This window comes from Lepidochelys kempii, chromosome 6 (genome assembly GCF_965140265.1).
Source record: "Lepidochelys kempii isolate rLepKem1 chromosome 6, rLepKem1.hap2, whole genome shotgun sequence".
Classification (NCBI taxonomy): domain Eukaryota; kingdom Metazoa; phylum Chordata; order Testudines; family Cheloniidae; genus Lepidochelys; species Lepidochelys kempii.
In genome coordinates, this window is record NC_133261.1 from 76,592,419 (window position 1) to 76,606,722 (window position 14,304).

A 14,304-nucleotide genomic window follows, 5' to 3' on the forward strand; every position below is an offset into this window, starting at 1 on the left:
ACACAGACTGACTTACACTAATGTACGTGTTTTAAGTAAATATTTGCTTGGCTTTCAATTATTTTTCTTTTTCTTTTCGCTCTGAATATGATGCACTGGCCAATAATGTGTTATAATGCAACACTTCTTTTAAGGGAACATTCAGCAGCTCCTGAGTAATCTCTACCCTGTTGTTTCTTTGAACACCCTTGTTTCTACCTCATCATCCGAAGTCCTTACTCACAGAAATGGGCCCCAGCAAATAACAGCAAGCCAACATTTTGTGCACTTAAGACCTGTTTTTTATAAACAAGTACACAGTAGTCCAAACTAACACACAATGTCTGTTGAGCTAGTCTTTACTGAAGGGGGCAGGTGGGAAGATGATTGCAATGTGGAGATTTTATGATTTGTCTATTTGTAATATACAGTTGTTTGTTCAGCCTTTTTCCAGCTTCCTGTTTCACCGTATTTAGTTTAAATAAAGCTGGTTGGTGTGGACTGCACACCTTCTGACTTCTTGCTTGACTTCTATTTTATTGGCTCCTTATACTGTAAACATTGCTACCATTAGTGTCAGTGAATTTAATGTGGTTTTCCCTGTTAAGTTTCCTGGGGAGACTGAAGCCTGACTCCAGTGCTTGTCTACACAGGGACACTAAGGAAAACTGATTCAAATTAACTAAATGTGCCAATTAAAAATGGATTCGTTTTACTGTATGAAACCCCTGTGTGGACACTCTCATTCAGAATTAAAGAGGCCCTAATCTGATTTAATTTGATTCACTTTGGAAGTGTAATCTCTGAATAAAGGCAAAACTGTGCAGTTTACTATAATTTGTGGCAGATTACTCAGAGCCACTCAGTTTCCATTTTGCTTGCAAGAGACCAGTACCTGGACGTTACAAGGAGAGGAGGATCAGGCGGACCCTTCATCCTGTTAGGGGTGTTTTCTCCTTTGAGTCTCTGGTTTCACACTTTCCCTGAAGTTCTTGGTTTCCCATCTATTAAATAAACTTAATTTTGCCCACCTCAGACAGGAGTTGAGGCTTAATTAAATAAACTTAATTTTGCCCACCTCAGACAGGAGTTGAGGCTTAATATTTATAAAGTAAGTTGACTTGTCTGATGACTTTATTTGAATGAAAAGGTATTTTTATTGTTAATGACCCAAATTCTATAATCAAATACATGAATGCAACTTCCATGGGCAAAACTTGCCTCAAAATGCTGTTATAAGAAAACCTATTTCTGCTTTCTCTGCCATGCTTTTATCTTAAGAAGAAGTGTGCTTGCATAGAAGGAGCTGTGGGGTAACTTGTAACTGCTGGCAATACACTGGTCGGAGCCTTTGGAGAGAAAGCAAAGTGCCTGTGCTGGCCTTCTAAGGTAGTTTGGGCTTGGTGGGAATATCACAGTGTAGGCAGGAAACTGTTCAGCCTTAAAAAATCCCCAGTCAGGAGGGAGTAAAATGTGGGTCTCTGCCCAAGAGATGTGATAGCTGGGAGCCAGAAGTCTAAAGTGGGTGCCCTTGAATGACCACAGGGGGGAAATACAGAAACTGTAACAGATCCTTGTTATGGTTTAGACATTTTAGTCAAAATAAATGGCCCCAATTTTTTTCCTCCTATGGAAACCTTATTGACCTCAGTGGAGTTGCATGAATGTAAATATGGGCAGAATTTGACCCACAATCTTTTTTAATTGTTTGAGAGTGGTTTGGAGGTTCTTTCATGTGAAATAAATATCAATGAAAGTTATTGTGTTTGGGAGTTTAATGGTTATATTTCTGGTGATGTTGAGTGAAGTGGAAATGGCAGCTTACACTTTTCATTAAGACTGTGGTTACTGATACTTGTATCAGCCAGGGAGTTCAACAGTAACTTACCTTTTCAGCAGTGTATGGGGGGATATCTGCAGAGTTGACAAGCAACTTGGCTTTGGAAGGGTGGTGCAAGTTCCCTGGAAAACTCCATGTAATCCCTTGAAAAGGCCCAGATCAAGAGCACCTGGGGGTAAATGTTATGACATCAAGCATGAATTTTAGTGTTGCCATCCTTTTTGTGTTAAATTCTTCAGTGGAAAGAAGGGCATCAGGAAGTATATTGAGAGAAGATTGTGAAGTTGTGCTACTAATTTGAAGTTTGTTACATCAAAATTGCTTTCATTAAGTTTGACGGCTTCCTTTATTTTTCCTTTTTACAGGCAGTGTTACTGTAGAAGATTAGTCAGATGCCTTCTGTACATTCTCCACATCACATGCTGTCTTATACAAGCTTTGAAACACTGACCACATAATTTAAATGAATGAATAGTTAGGTAAGCATAATGGAAGGCACTCATACTATCCTCCAATTGCACAGGCCCATTATGGAACTCTGTTACGTCAGCTTCTATCTTCCAAAGGGAAAGGTCAGAGGATTTACATACAAGGGCTGTGTAACTCTAGACAAATCCAATAAACGTTTTCATAACTGCTGTCAAGTAAGAGAAGGGTCAGAGACAGCAGAACCGAGAGAGCAACCTTATGAAAATGTTGGAGATATTTTTTTCAAGCAAACTACCACTAAAGATATTCTCAGTGAGCTGTATAAACTAACTGCTGAAAAAGAGAGGCTGTTAGCTAACCTGCTCAGTTCACACAACATTCTGGGTATTAAAATGGGAAATCAGGAGGGGATGCTACAGGATGCCTCTGGAGGACTGAAATTTAAAGATGATGATCTCTTAAGTTTCAAGGATCAGCAGGAAATCATTTTGGGATCCACAGATCAGAAACCCAAATTGAGAAACAAAAAGATGAGGAAAACTGGCAGAAGGAGAGAGAGCTTGGAGGAGTTCATAAACAAGAAAGTGAAAAAGAAGGTTCATGGCGATTTGGAACCTTCTGTGTTAAACAGGACAGACAAGCAACTGGAAAATAAAAGGACATTTCCCACCAAATGTTCTGCTGGCAGCTCTCCAGGTTCCTTTTCCAATTCTAATTGGCAGACAGTAGAAGACCAGGATGATTTACCATTTGACATAAATATACCACCAGAAAGATGGAGAAAAGATGGCGATTTTCTTGAGTGCAGTGGGACTTTGAAATCAGATACAGACCTGTCTGATTCTCTATCTGAATATGACAATGATGTATTTGGAAGTTGTATTACACATCCCAGTGCTGGTCTACTGGGTGATGCAGAGGCTACTCTTAAAGTAATGAAGGTGCAGCACAGCAGCCCTTTGTTGAACTCTTTCCAAGACAGTTTATCTAACAGATTTGAGGCCTTAAACGAGACTGCAGCAGCTGAAAGCCTGCATGGTTATGAGTATACTGAGCAGACCTACAGTGAGAAACCTGCAGCCAGAGTTGTTGCTAAAGTACAGGATTTGAGAAGGTGTATTCAGAAAGTTATAAAGACCCATACAGAGTCTGATGATAACCTTTCTTACACTGATACTCAAGAAGATAAGGAAACTGTTAAACCTGTTCTCTCTGAAGTGTGCAGTGAATTTATACCAAAAGCTGAGGTATTCAGTATAGGTGAAGCTACTGTAGACTCTAAGTACACTGTGATGCAGGAAAAGGAACGCAGTGGCTGTGTTTTGCAGTGCAAAGAAGAGAGACCGCAGATTACTGATGAGTCATGCAACCTTGTGGGAGCAGTCAATAAAACCCTTCTGAAAATTATCCAGAATGACAGTTTAGATGAAGCTGCAGAATGGAAGAGACTACAACAAATTACAAGAGCAGACAAAAACCTACCAGGCTCAATTTATGACAAAAGAGCTACCGTACCCCAGGAGAGCAACAAACGTCTGTTTTTAAATCTGCCAATACATTTAAGAACTGATATTTCTCAGACAAGCACTAACGTTAAACCAGAAGAGAAAAGGCCGCTATCACCCTCTATAGTTGCTGTCTGTAATGTTTTTAGAAATTCACATTCAGGATCCAACGCACACAAACAAATGTCACCTATTCCTTCTCCTTTATCTTCGAGATTGCCTAGTCCACAGCTGCATCATAGTATTCTTCCACTACCTACACAGAACACTGAGGAAGAATCTGTGTTGAATGACTATCGCAGTGGGAGATACGATGCCACAAACCTCTCCTTTGCTAATGATTTGGAATCACAGTTCTATCTGAAGTTTCCTGAATCTGGAGAATTGGGATTTTCTGTAAGACAACCGGGCCTACATCAGTGCACAACTGGAGAGTGTTTGGAAAAATGCACTATCCAAGAAAAACTAACTACTCAGACACAGCAGCAGCAGCTATGTTCAGGTTAGTCCCTATTTCAGACTATAAAAAATTCTGTCAAACTCTAAGCATCTCAGATGTGGTCTTTTTAATAATCACCAATTCTTAGGGCTTAAACAATGCATTTGCAATTAAAGTAGTTTGTTTACTATTTAAGGCTCTGATTCAAAATCTGATAATATATTTGGCTTTTATTAAAGTGATCATTATAGTTTGTGGTGTTTGCCAGATATTTAGGTTCACAACATTTATCACAAGCTGAATCTTTCACACATGTAAGATATTCATATCTACCATATGATATGCATCCAGTTATAAGTGCATTTCCTACACAGCGTGAAAATTTTTACTTGCTTATTTTCCTGTTTTATATGTTCTAGATTGTCAAATGGACCGAATATCTATTGTCAAAACCATTTTGTAGTTGATTTGGGTTATCAGATGGTATTTTGCACTTGTAGTGCAAGTAAATTAACTTATACTAACTTGGTTTAAGATTGGTGCTTTGGCCATGTAACTACAACAGATTCATATAAATGCTGTGATAACAAAATGTTTGTGTTTTAAAGTGTTGCACGTGAGAATCATGTTACAATATACTTGTATAATGTGAAATATATACTGCATGCTGGACAAATATCTCTGCATCTTGTTAACTGGCACAACAAGGCCCAGGTTCTTCTGGGAGATTGGAGTACTGGGGAGTTTTAGTTCTAGAGCATCTGGGTGTGAAGAACAAAGAGTTAGGGGAGGGGTGAGCATTCTTTGTGTGATTTTACAGCTTAAGGGAGACGGCTACACACTTCAGTGAATTCTCAAAGTTCTTCATAGATAAGGGAAATGAGAAGGAAACAGAACAGTGCTTCCATACCCGCAAAATGAAACTCTACTCACCACCTTCATAAAGATACTGTTAAAAAAAAAAAAAAAGTCACTACAGTTTTTCAAATCTTTTTATCCAATATCAAACTTTTGTCTAACTACAAATCACTGAACTCTAGAAGAGAATAGGATCCAGGTGCCAGATCCAGATTTTTTGGAACTGTTTTACCACGCTGTGTCTGGCAGGGGTGCTGGAACAAGTGATCTCTTCGGGTTTGTTTGTTGTTTTAAAGGCAAAAATCCAACATTTAGTGGTATGACTGTGAATGAAACTTTTCATACAGCTCTACACAAGCAATTCCTTCCTCACTTCCACAACTATCAACTCAAGTCATGAGACTAGAGAATCAAGATGACGACTATGACTCTTGTGCTGTTATGAATAGGTTTGGGTGGATATTTACGCTCTTTCATTCTGGGATACCCACTGCACGCTCCAGCAGTTTAAATTGGAATACTTAGCTGACTATGGATAGTAGTAGATGCGCTGAAAGCAGTTCCATGATTTGGTGGGCAGAGGATGCTCTCTATATATGCTTCCCTGGCTCTTTGCCATCACTTTATTTATAGCAAATAAAATGTTTTGGTGGCATTGGGCTTATATCTTTTCTTGCTCAGGTTGGTAGGGCTGCCAGGTGTCCAGTTTTTGACCAGAACGCACGATTGAAAAGGGACCCTGGCGGCTCCGGTCAGCACTGCTGACCGGGTTGTTAAAAGTCTGATCAGCAGTGCTGCAGGGCTGAGGCAGACTAGTCCCTACCTGTCCTGGCACCATGCTGCACCCCAGAAGCGTCCAGCGGGTCTGGCTCCTAGGCAGTGGGCCCATGGGGCTCCACGCACTGTCCCTGCCCCAAGCACCGGCTCTGCACTCCCATTGGAAGCTGATGGAAGGGCAGTGCCTGCAGGTGAGAGCAGCACACAGAGCCTTCTGGCCCCCCCGCCTAGGAGCTGGACCTGCTGGCTGCTTCCAGGGCCCAGCGCGGAGCCAGGACAGGCAGGGAGCCTGCCTTAGCCTTGCTGCACCGCTGACTGGGAGCCGGCCAAGGTAATCGCAGGCCCCAACCCCAGCCCTGAGGCCCCTCCCAAACTTGGAGCCCCCTCCTGCACCCCGAAACCTTCATCCCCATCCCCACCCAAGAGCCCTCACCCTGCCACACCTCAACCACCTGCCTCAATGCGCAGCCCCCTCCCAAACTCCAAATCCCTTAGCCCCACTCCGCAGCCTGGAGCCCCCTCCTGCACCCCAAACCCCTCATCCCTGGCCCCACCCAGAGCCTGTACCCCCAGTCCTGAGCCTGTACTTCCTTCCACACCGCAACCCCCTGCCTCAACCCACAGCCCCCTCCCGCATTCTGAATCTCTCAGACCCACCCCACAGCCTGCAGTCCCCCCCATACCTCAAACCCCTTATCCCCAGTCTCACACCCCCAGCTGGGGTCCACACCCCCTCCCAGACCCCAACTCCCTACCCCAGCCCAGAGCCCCCTCCCGCACCCTGAACCCCTCATTTCTGGTCCCACTCTGAAGCCCGCACCCCCAGTTAGAGCCCTCACCTGCTCCAGCACCTCAACCCCCTGCCCCAGCCCAGTGAAAGTGAATGAGGGTGGGGGAGAGCACGCCACCAAGGGAGAGGGAATGTAGTGAGCAGGGGTGGGGCCTCAGGCAGGGGAGAGGCCTCAGGGAAGGGGCAGGGCTATGGTGTTCAGATTTGTACGATTAGAAAGTTGGCAACCCTACAGGTTGACTATCCATCCTTCACTTCAACATACGGATTTCTGTATCTCTTCACTTATACTTGTACTGAAGTGCAACTGCTGGCCCACTAAGCAGGCCACAGCTTTCATTTTATCAAGTGAACTATTAGCTGGACAGAATTTATGGTCCAAAAGTACTTCATTAGTAGAATTCTTGAGAATTGTTTCTACGGGCAGTAATGCTGTTTGAATTATCAAAGTCCAAATTAAAAGTTTAAGAAGAGATTAAGGCTTGCAAGAAATAATTAAATAACTCCCGTTTTGAAGTTTCTGTAGCCTACCATGCCATGCAAACTTTGCTGCCATAGAGGTCTAAAACCAAACCCTCTGTAGCTGCTGTTTAAATGTTAACATTTAAAACACTATGGAAACTTGTACCATTTTTCTGAGGACATATATTTCTGTGTATATTAAATGATGAGCAAGCCTTGTTGTTAGTTGTTCACTGTGGTAAGAGAAGCAAAGGGGATTTCTATTATTTGGATCTAGTTGGAGATCATCTGATAATGTTACATATTTGAGTTGGCTTTGTGAGATGCTGCAGTGTTTTCTTTACATTTTAGTAGCCAGAAGTTGATTGCCATGTCTCAAATGGACATGACATCATCATGGGCAGTTCAGTCAGGCCCCAATTCCTGCAAATGCTTATGCACATGCTTAACTGGGTTACTTGTGCATGTGCTTAGCTTTACCACTATAAGTAGTCACAGGGGGATTGCTTAGGGTAGTGAAAGAACACACATAAGTCTTTATAGGATCACGGCCACAGTGTGTATAGTTCACAAAAAGAAGTGTATGGTAGGGGGTTTGTGCTGCCAAAGACTTGACTGCAGTTCTTGGGCTACATCATAAATACACTTGTGAGGCCTCTGTCTATCTTACTGTTACAATCAAGTTGAGGACCTGATTACAAATATCTGTTCTGTCAGACCCACCCATTCAAAAGTCACGTATCACGTCCATCCAGATCGTGAGATTCTATAAAAACAAGAAATGTTGTCTTCCTTTTTTTTTTTTTTTTTAAACTGTAAGTTAAGATTCTTGCATGTCTCCCGGAGCTGTGGCTTTAAAGAAACTACCAAATATCATGAGACTCACAATAAGATCATGTGCGGACGTTGCTTCAGTTAAATTACCGTCTTACATAAGACCATAAGAACGGCCATACTGGGTCAGACCAAAGGTCCATCAAGCCCAGTATCCTGTCCTCTGACAGTGGCCAATGGCAGGTGCCCCAAAGGGAATGAACAGACAGGTTATCATAAAGTGATCCATGCCCTCTCACATAATCCTAGCTTCTGGCAAACAGAGGCTAGGGACATCATTCCTGCCCATCCTGGCTAATAGCCATTGATGGGCCTATCTTCCATGAATCTATCTAGCTCCTTTTTGAACCCCGTTATAGTACTGGCCTTCACAACACCCTCTGGCAAGAAGTTCCAGAGGTTGACAGTGCGCTGTGTGAAAAAATACTTTCTTGTGTTTGTTTTAAACCTGCCACCTATTAATTTCATTTGGTGGCCCCTTGTTCTTGTATAATGATAAGGAGTAAATAACACTTCCTTATTTACCTTCTCTAGACCTCTATCATATCCCCCCTTAGTCGCCTCTTTTCCAAGCTGAAGAGTCCCAGTCTTATTAATCTCTCTTCAAATGGAAGCTGTTCTGTACCCCTAATAATTTTTGTTGCCCTTTTCTGAACCTTTTTCAATTTCAGTATATCTTTTTTGAGATGGGGCGACCATATCTGCACGCAGTATTCAAGGTGTGGGCATACCATGGATTTATATAGAGGCAATATGATACTTTCTGTCTTATTATCTATCCCTTTCTTGATGATTCCCAACATTCTGTTTGCTTTTTTGTCTGCCGCTGCACACTGAGTGGATGATTTCAGAGAACTATCCACAATGACTCCAAGATCTTTTTCTTGAGTGGTAACAGCTAATTTAGACCCCATCATTGTATATGTATAGTTAGGATTATGTTTTCCAATGTGCATTACTTTGCATTTATCAACATTAAATTTCATCTGCCATTTTGTTGCCCAGTTATCCAGTTTTGTGAGATCCTTTTGTAGGATTCACAATCCTTCACAATCTGCCTGGGACTTAACCTTTCTTGGGTAGTTTTGTATCATCTGCAAATTTTGCCACCTCACTGTTTACCCCTTTTTCCAGATAGTTTATGAATGTGTTAAATAGCACTGGGCCCAGTACAGATCCCTGAGGTACACCATTATTTATCTCTCTCCATTCTGAAAACTGACCATTTATTCCTACCCTTTGTTTCCTATCTTTTAACCAGTTACCAATCCATGAGAGAACCTTCCCTCTTATCCCATGACAGCTTATTTTGCTTAAGAGCCTTTGGTGAGAGACCTTGTTAAAGGCTTTCTGAAAATTGAACTACACTATATCCACTGGATCTCCTTTGTCTGCATGCTTGTTGACCCCCTCAAAGAATTCTAGTAGATTGGTGAGGCATGATTTCCCTTTACAAAAACCATGTTGACTATTTCCCAACAAATTATGTTCATCTGTGTGTCTGACAATTATGTTCTCTAAGATAGTTTCAACCAGTTTGCCTGGTATTGAAGTGCGGCTTACTGGCCTGTAGTTGCCAGGGTCACCTCTGGAGCCCTTTTTAAAAATTGGCATCACATTAGCTATCCTCCAGTCATTTGGTACAGAAGCTGATTTAAAAGATAGGTTACAGATGACAGTTAATAGTCCTGCAATTTCACATAAGAGTTCCTTCAGAACTCTTGGGTGAATACCATCAGGTCCTGGAGACTTATTACTGTTTAGTTTATCAATATGTTCCAAAACCTCCTGTAATGACACCTCAATTTGGGACAGTTCCTCACATCTGTCACCCAAAAAGAATGGCTAAGCTTTGGGAATCTCCCTCACATCCTCAACAGTGAAGATTGATGCAAAGAATTCATTTAGTTTCTCCGCAACGGCCTTATCGTCTTTGAGTTACATGTTTATATAGTCTAACACACAGGGCCTCCATTTGATTGGGGTTTTTGGGTACAACTGAAATATAAATAATAATGTAAATATAAATAATAATGACTTATAGTAGAGACAGGAGACTTATTATGCTAACTATTAACTGGGACCTGAAGAGACATCCAGTGAAGTTGAGTCCCATCTATGATATGAATTAGAAGCATGTTGCAACCAGATCCCCTGACTCAGCTGTAACTCTAGTGTAGACAAGACCTAAATCACATGCTTCCATACTTGAACTTGGAATCCCCTAAAGTCTCCGTTGCCAAAACTATCATGTATTTGCTTGAAGGGAGAGCATCTAGTTTTAAAATTTTGAATAGGATAATTTTTGAGTTCATATGAAAAAAATGTCACAAGGGTCTTGTATATTATAATCCTTTTTCTTACAATGAAAAGCAGCTCAGCTTTCCTGTCACTGAGATGTCCTCCTAGGTCAGAACAAAAACTAAGTGATCAAACCCCATTATTTGGATGCACAATGATTTTGTTTTCTTTTCCTGTTTTAGTGCCAAACAAATAGAAGTGTCAGAATAAAAATGTTAAACATAGAGGAATTAATTCCATTCTCACAAAAATACATCAAATATATATTAAGGCCGTCAAGCGATTAAAAAAATTAATCACTATTAATGTGATAAAAAAATTGTGATTAATCACACTCTTAATAATAGAATACCATTTATTTAAATGTTTTTGATGTTTTCTACATTTTCAAATATATTGATTTCAATTACAACACAGAATACAAAGTGTACAGTGCTCACTTTATTTATTTTTTATTACAAATATTTGCACGGTAAAAAACAAAAGAAATAGTATTTTTGAATTCACCTAATACAAGTACTGTAGTACAATCTCTTTATCATGAAAGTTGAACATACAAATGTAGAATTATGTACAAAATATAACTACACTCAAAAATAAAACAATGTAAAACTTTAGAGCCTACAAGTCCACTCAGTCCTATTTCTTGTTCAGCCAATCACTTAGACAAAAAAGTTTGTTTACATTTGCAGGCGATAATGCTGCCTGCTTCTTGTTCACAATGTCACCTAAAAGTGAGAACAGGTGTTCTCATGGCACTGTTGCAGCTGACCTCACAAGATATGCCAGATGTGCTAAAGATTCATATGTCCCTTCATGCTTCAACCACCATTCCAGAGGACATACGTCCATGCTGATGACAGGTTCTGCTTGATAAAAATCCAAAGCGGTGTGGACTGACTCGTTCATTTCTATTATCTGAGTCAGATGCCACAAGCAGAACGTTGATTTTCTTTTTTGTTGGTTCAGGTTCTGTAGTTTCTGCATCGAGTGTTGCTCTTTTAAGACTTCTGAAAGCATGCTCCACACCTCGTCCATCTCAGATTTTGGAAGGTACTTCAGATTTTTAAACGTTGTGTTGAGTGCTCTAGATATCTTTAGAAATCTCACATTGGTACCTTCTTAAAATGTTCTTTAAAAGTGTTCTTAAAATGAACAATATGTGCTGGGTTATCGTCCGAGACTGCTATAACATGATATATAGGGCAGAATGCAGGTAAAACAACCAGAGACATACAATTCTCCCTCAAGGAGTTCAGTCACAAATTTAAATTAACACATTTTTTTTAAATGATAGTCATCAGCATGGAAGCATATCCTCTGGAATGGTGGCCGAAGCAAGAAGGGGCATACGAATATTTAGCATATCTGGCATGTAAATACCTTGCAATGCTGGCTAAAATGTCCCATGCAAAATGTCCCATGTGAACGCCTGTTCTCATTTTCTGGTGACATTGTAAATAAGAAGCGGGCAGACTTGTCCTGGGGCAGATTTTTTGCCTCCAAAAGGTAAAACCTTTCCTCCAGCTCCACCCAGCAGTCTCTCCACCCTTAAGGAATCTATCTCAGCAGCAGGGACTGTACCTTTTGTAAAGGAAATGTTCACGCTAGTAAACAAAACTCCAGAGAAACTATTCAGAGATGTTTTTATATTTAAATAATACAGAGTGACACTCTGTCACATTGCTTTAGGAAATAGTGTCTGGGACAGGAGAAAGAACAGGAGGTACTTGTGGCACCTTAGAGACTAATAAATGTATTAGAGCATAAGCTTTCGTGGGCTACAGCCCACTTCATCAGATGCATAGAATGGAACATATAGTTATATACACACATACAGATAAGTTGGAAGTTACCATACAAACTGCACGAGGCTAATGTCAGATTTGTGTCTATTTATTCTTTTGCGTAGAGACTGTTCAGTTTGGCCAATGTACATGACAGAGGGGCATTGCTGGCACATCATGGCATATATCACATTGGTAGATGTGCAGGTGAACGAGCCCCTGATGGCATGGCTAATGTGATTAGGTCCTATGATGGTGTCACTTGAATAAATGTGGACAGAGTGGGCATCGAGCTTTGTTGCAAGGATAGGTTCTTGGGTTAGTGTTTTTGTTGTGTGGTTGCTGGTGAGTATTTGTTTCAGGTTGGGGGGCTGTCTGTAAGCAAGGACTGGCCTGTCTCCCAAGATCTGTGAGAGTGATGGGTTGTCCTTCTGGATAGGTTGTAGATCTTTGATGATGCGTTGGAGAGGTTTTAGTTGGGGGCTGAACGTGACGGCTAGTGGCGTTCTGTTGTTTTCTTTGTTGGGCCTGTCCTGTAGTCGGTGACTTCTGGGTACTCTTCTGGCTCTGTCAATCTGTTTCTTCACTTCAGCAGGTGGGTATTGTAGTTTTAAGAATGCTTGATAGAGACCTTGTAGGTGTTTGTCTCTGTCTGAGGGATTGGAGCAAATGCGATTGTATCTTAAACCTTGGCTGTAGACAATGGATCATGTGGTGTGTCCTCGATGGAAGCTGGAGGCATGTAGGTAAGTATAGAGGTCAGCAGGTTTCCGATATAGGGTGGTGTTTATGTGACCATCGCTTCTTAGCAAAGTAGTGTCCGGGAAATGGACCGCTTATGTGGACTGGTCCACACTGAGGTTGATAGTGGGATGGAAATTGTTGAAATCATGGTGGAATTTCTCAAGGGCTTCTTTTCCCATGGGTCCAGATGATCTACCAATGTGATGCCATGATGTGCCAGCAATGACCCTCTGCCATGTACATTGGCCAAACTGGACAGTTTCTACGCAAAAGGATAAACGGACACAAATCGGACATCAGGAATCATAACATTCAAAAACTGGTAGGAGAACACTTCAACCTCTCTGGCCTCTCAGTAAAAGATTTAAGGGTGGAAATTTTGCAACAGAAAAGCTTCAAAAACAGACTCCAATGAGAAACTGATGAATCTGAATTAATATGCAAACTAGATACCATTAATTTGGGTTTGAATAGACACTGGGAGTGGCTGGGTCATTACACATATTGAATCTATGTCTGTAAGTTAAGTATTCTCACACCTTCTTGTCAATTGTCTAAATGGGCCATCTTGATTATCACTACAAAAGTTTTTTTCTCCTGCTGATAATAGCTCATGTGACAAAGTTCCTGCTCTACCTTGGTGGGTCTTGTGCTTATTGGCGGATCTGCTCGCCTTGGAGCTTCACGGCAGCCCCTCAGCTTGGCCGTTTTTCTGAACCCACAGTCCAGGTCAACTCCTCCTGTGTCTGACCAGGAGTTGGGAGGATCTGGGGGGAACCCGGGCCCACCCTCTACTCTGGGTTCTAGCCCAGGGCCCTGTGGAATGCAGCTGTCTAGAGTGCCTCCTGGAACAGTTGTGCAACAGCTACAACTCCCTGGGCTACTTCCCCATGGCCTCCTCCCAACACCTTCTTTATCCTCACCATAGACCTTCTTTCTGGTGTCTGATAATGCTTGTACACCTCAGTCCTCCAACAGTCCGCGTTCTCACTCTCAGCTCCTAGTGCCTCTTGCTCCCCGCTCCTCACACGCACACCACAAACTGAAGTGAGATCCTTTTTAAAACCCAGGTGCCCTGATTAGCCTGCCTTAATTGATTCTAGCAGCTTCTTGATTGGCTGCAGGTGTTCTCATCAGCCTGTCTTAATTGTCTCCAGAAGGTTCCTGATTGTTCTGGAACATTCCCTGTCACCTTATCCAGGGAAAAAGGGACCTACTTAGCCTGGGGCTAATATATCTGCCTTCTATTACTCTCCTGTAGCCATCTGGCCTGATCCTGTCACAATAGATCTTACTATATGTTTCATTCTATGCATCCGATGAAGTGGGCTGTAGCCCACGAAAGCTTATGATCTAATAAATGTTAGTCTCTAAGGTGCCACAAGTACTCCTGTTCTTTTTGCAGATACAGACTAACACGGCTTCTACTCTGGGACAGGAGAGAGACCAGTGGTATTTTTCTCAAATTCACTGAAGCACATCCATGGTTAGAATAGGAAACTGAAAGTAAGCATTCCAAATTCTGGCAAAGCCTCTGTGACCTTGGGTGACTCACCCAA

At 41.7% G+C, this 14,304-nt stretch overlaps 1 protein-coding gene across 1 annotated transcript in view; it reads left to right on the plus strand.

Annotated features, from left to right (window-relative positions):
- The window catches only part of LOC140913618 (formin-1-like), a 126,842-nt gene that overhangs the window by 24,403 nt on the left and 88,135 nt on the right, over positions 1–14,304 (plus strand). The window contains exon 3 of the mRNA XM_073350344.1: positions 2,185–4,255. Coding sequence (XP_073206445.1) covers positions 2,308–4,255 — 1,948 coding nt within the window. The 5' untranslated portion in view covers positions 2,185–2,307. The remainder of the gene's footprint in view (positions 1–2,184; positions 4,256–14,304) is intronic.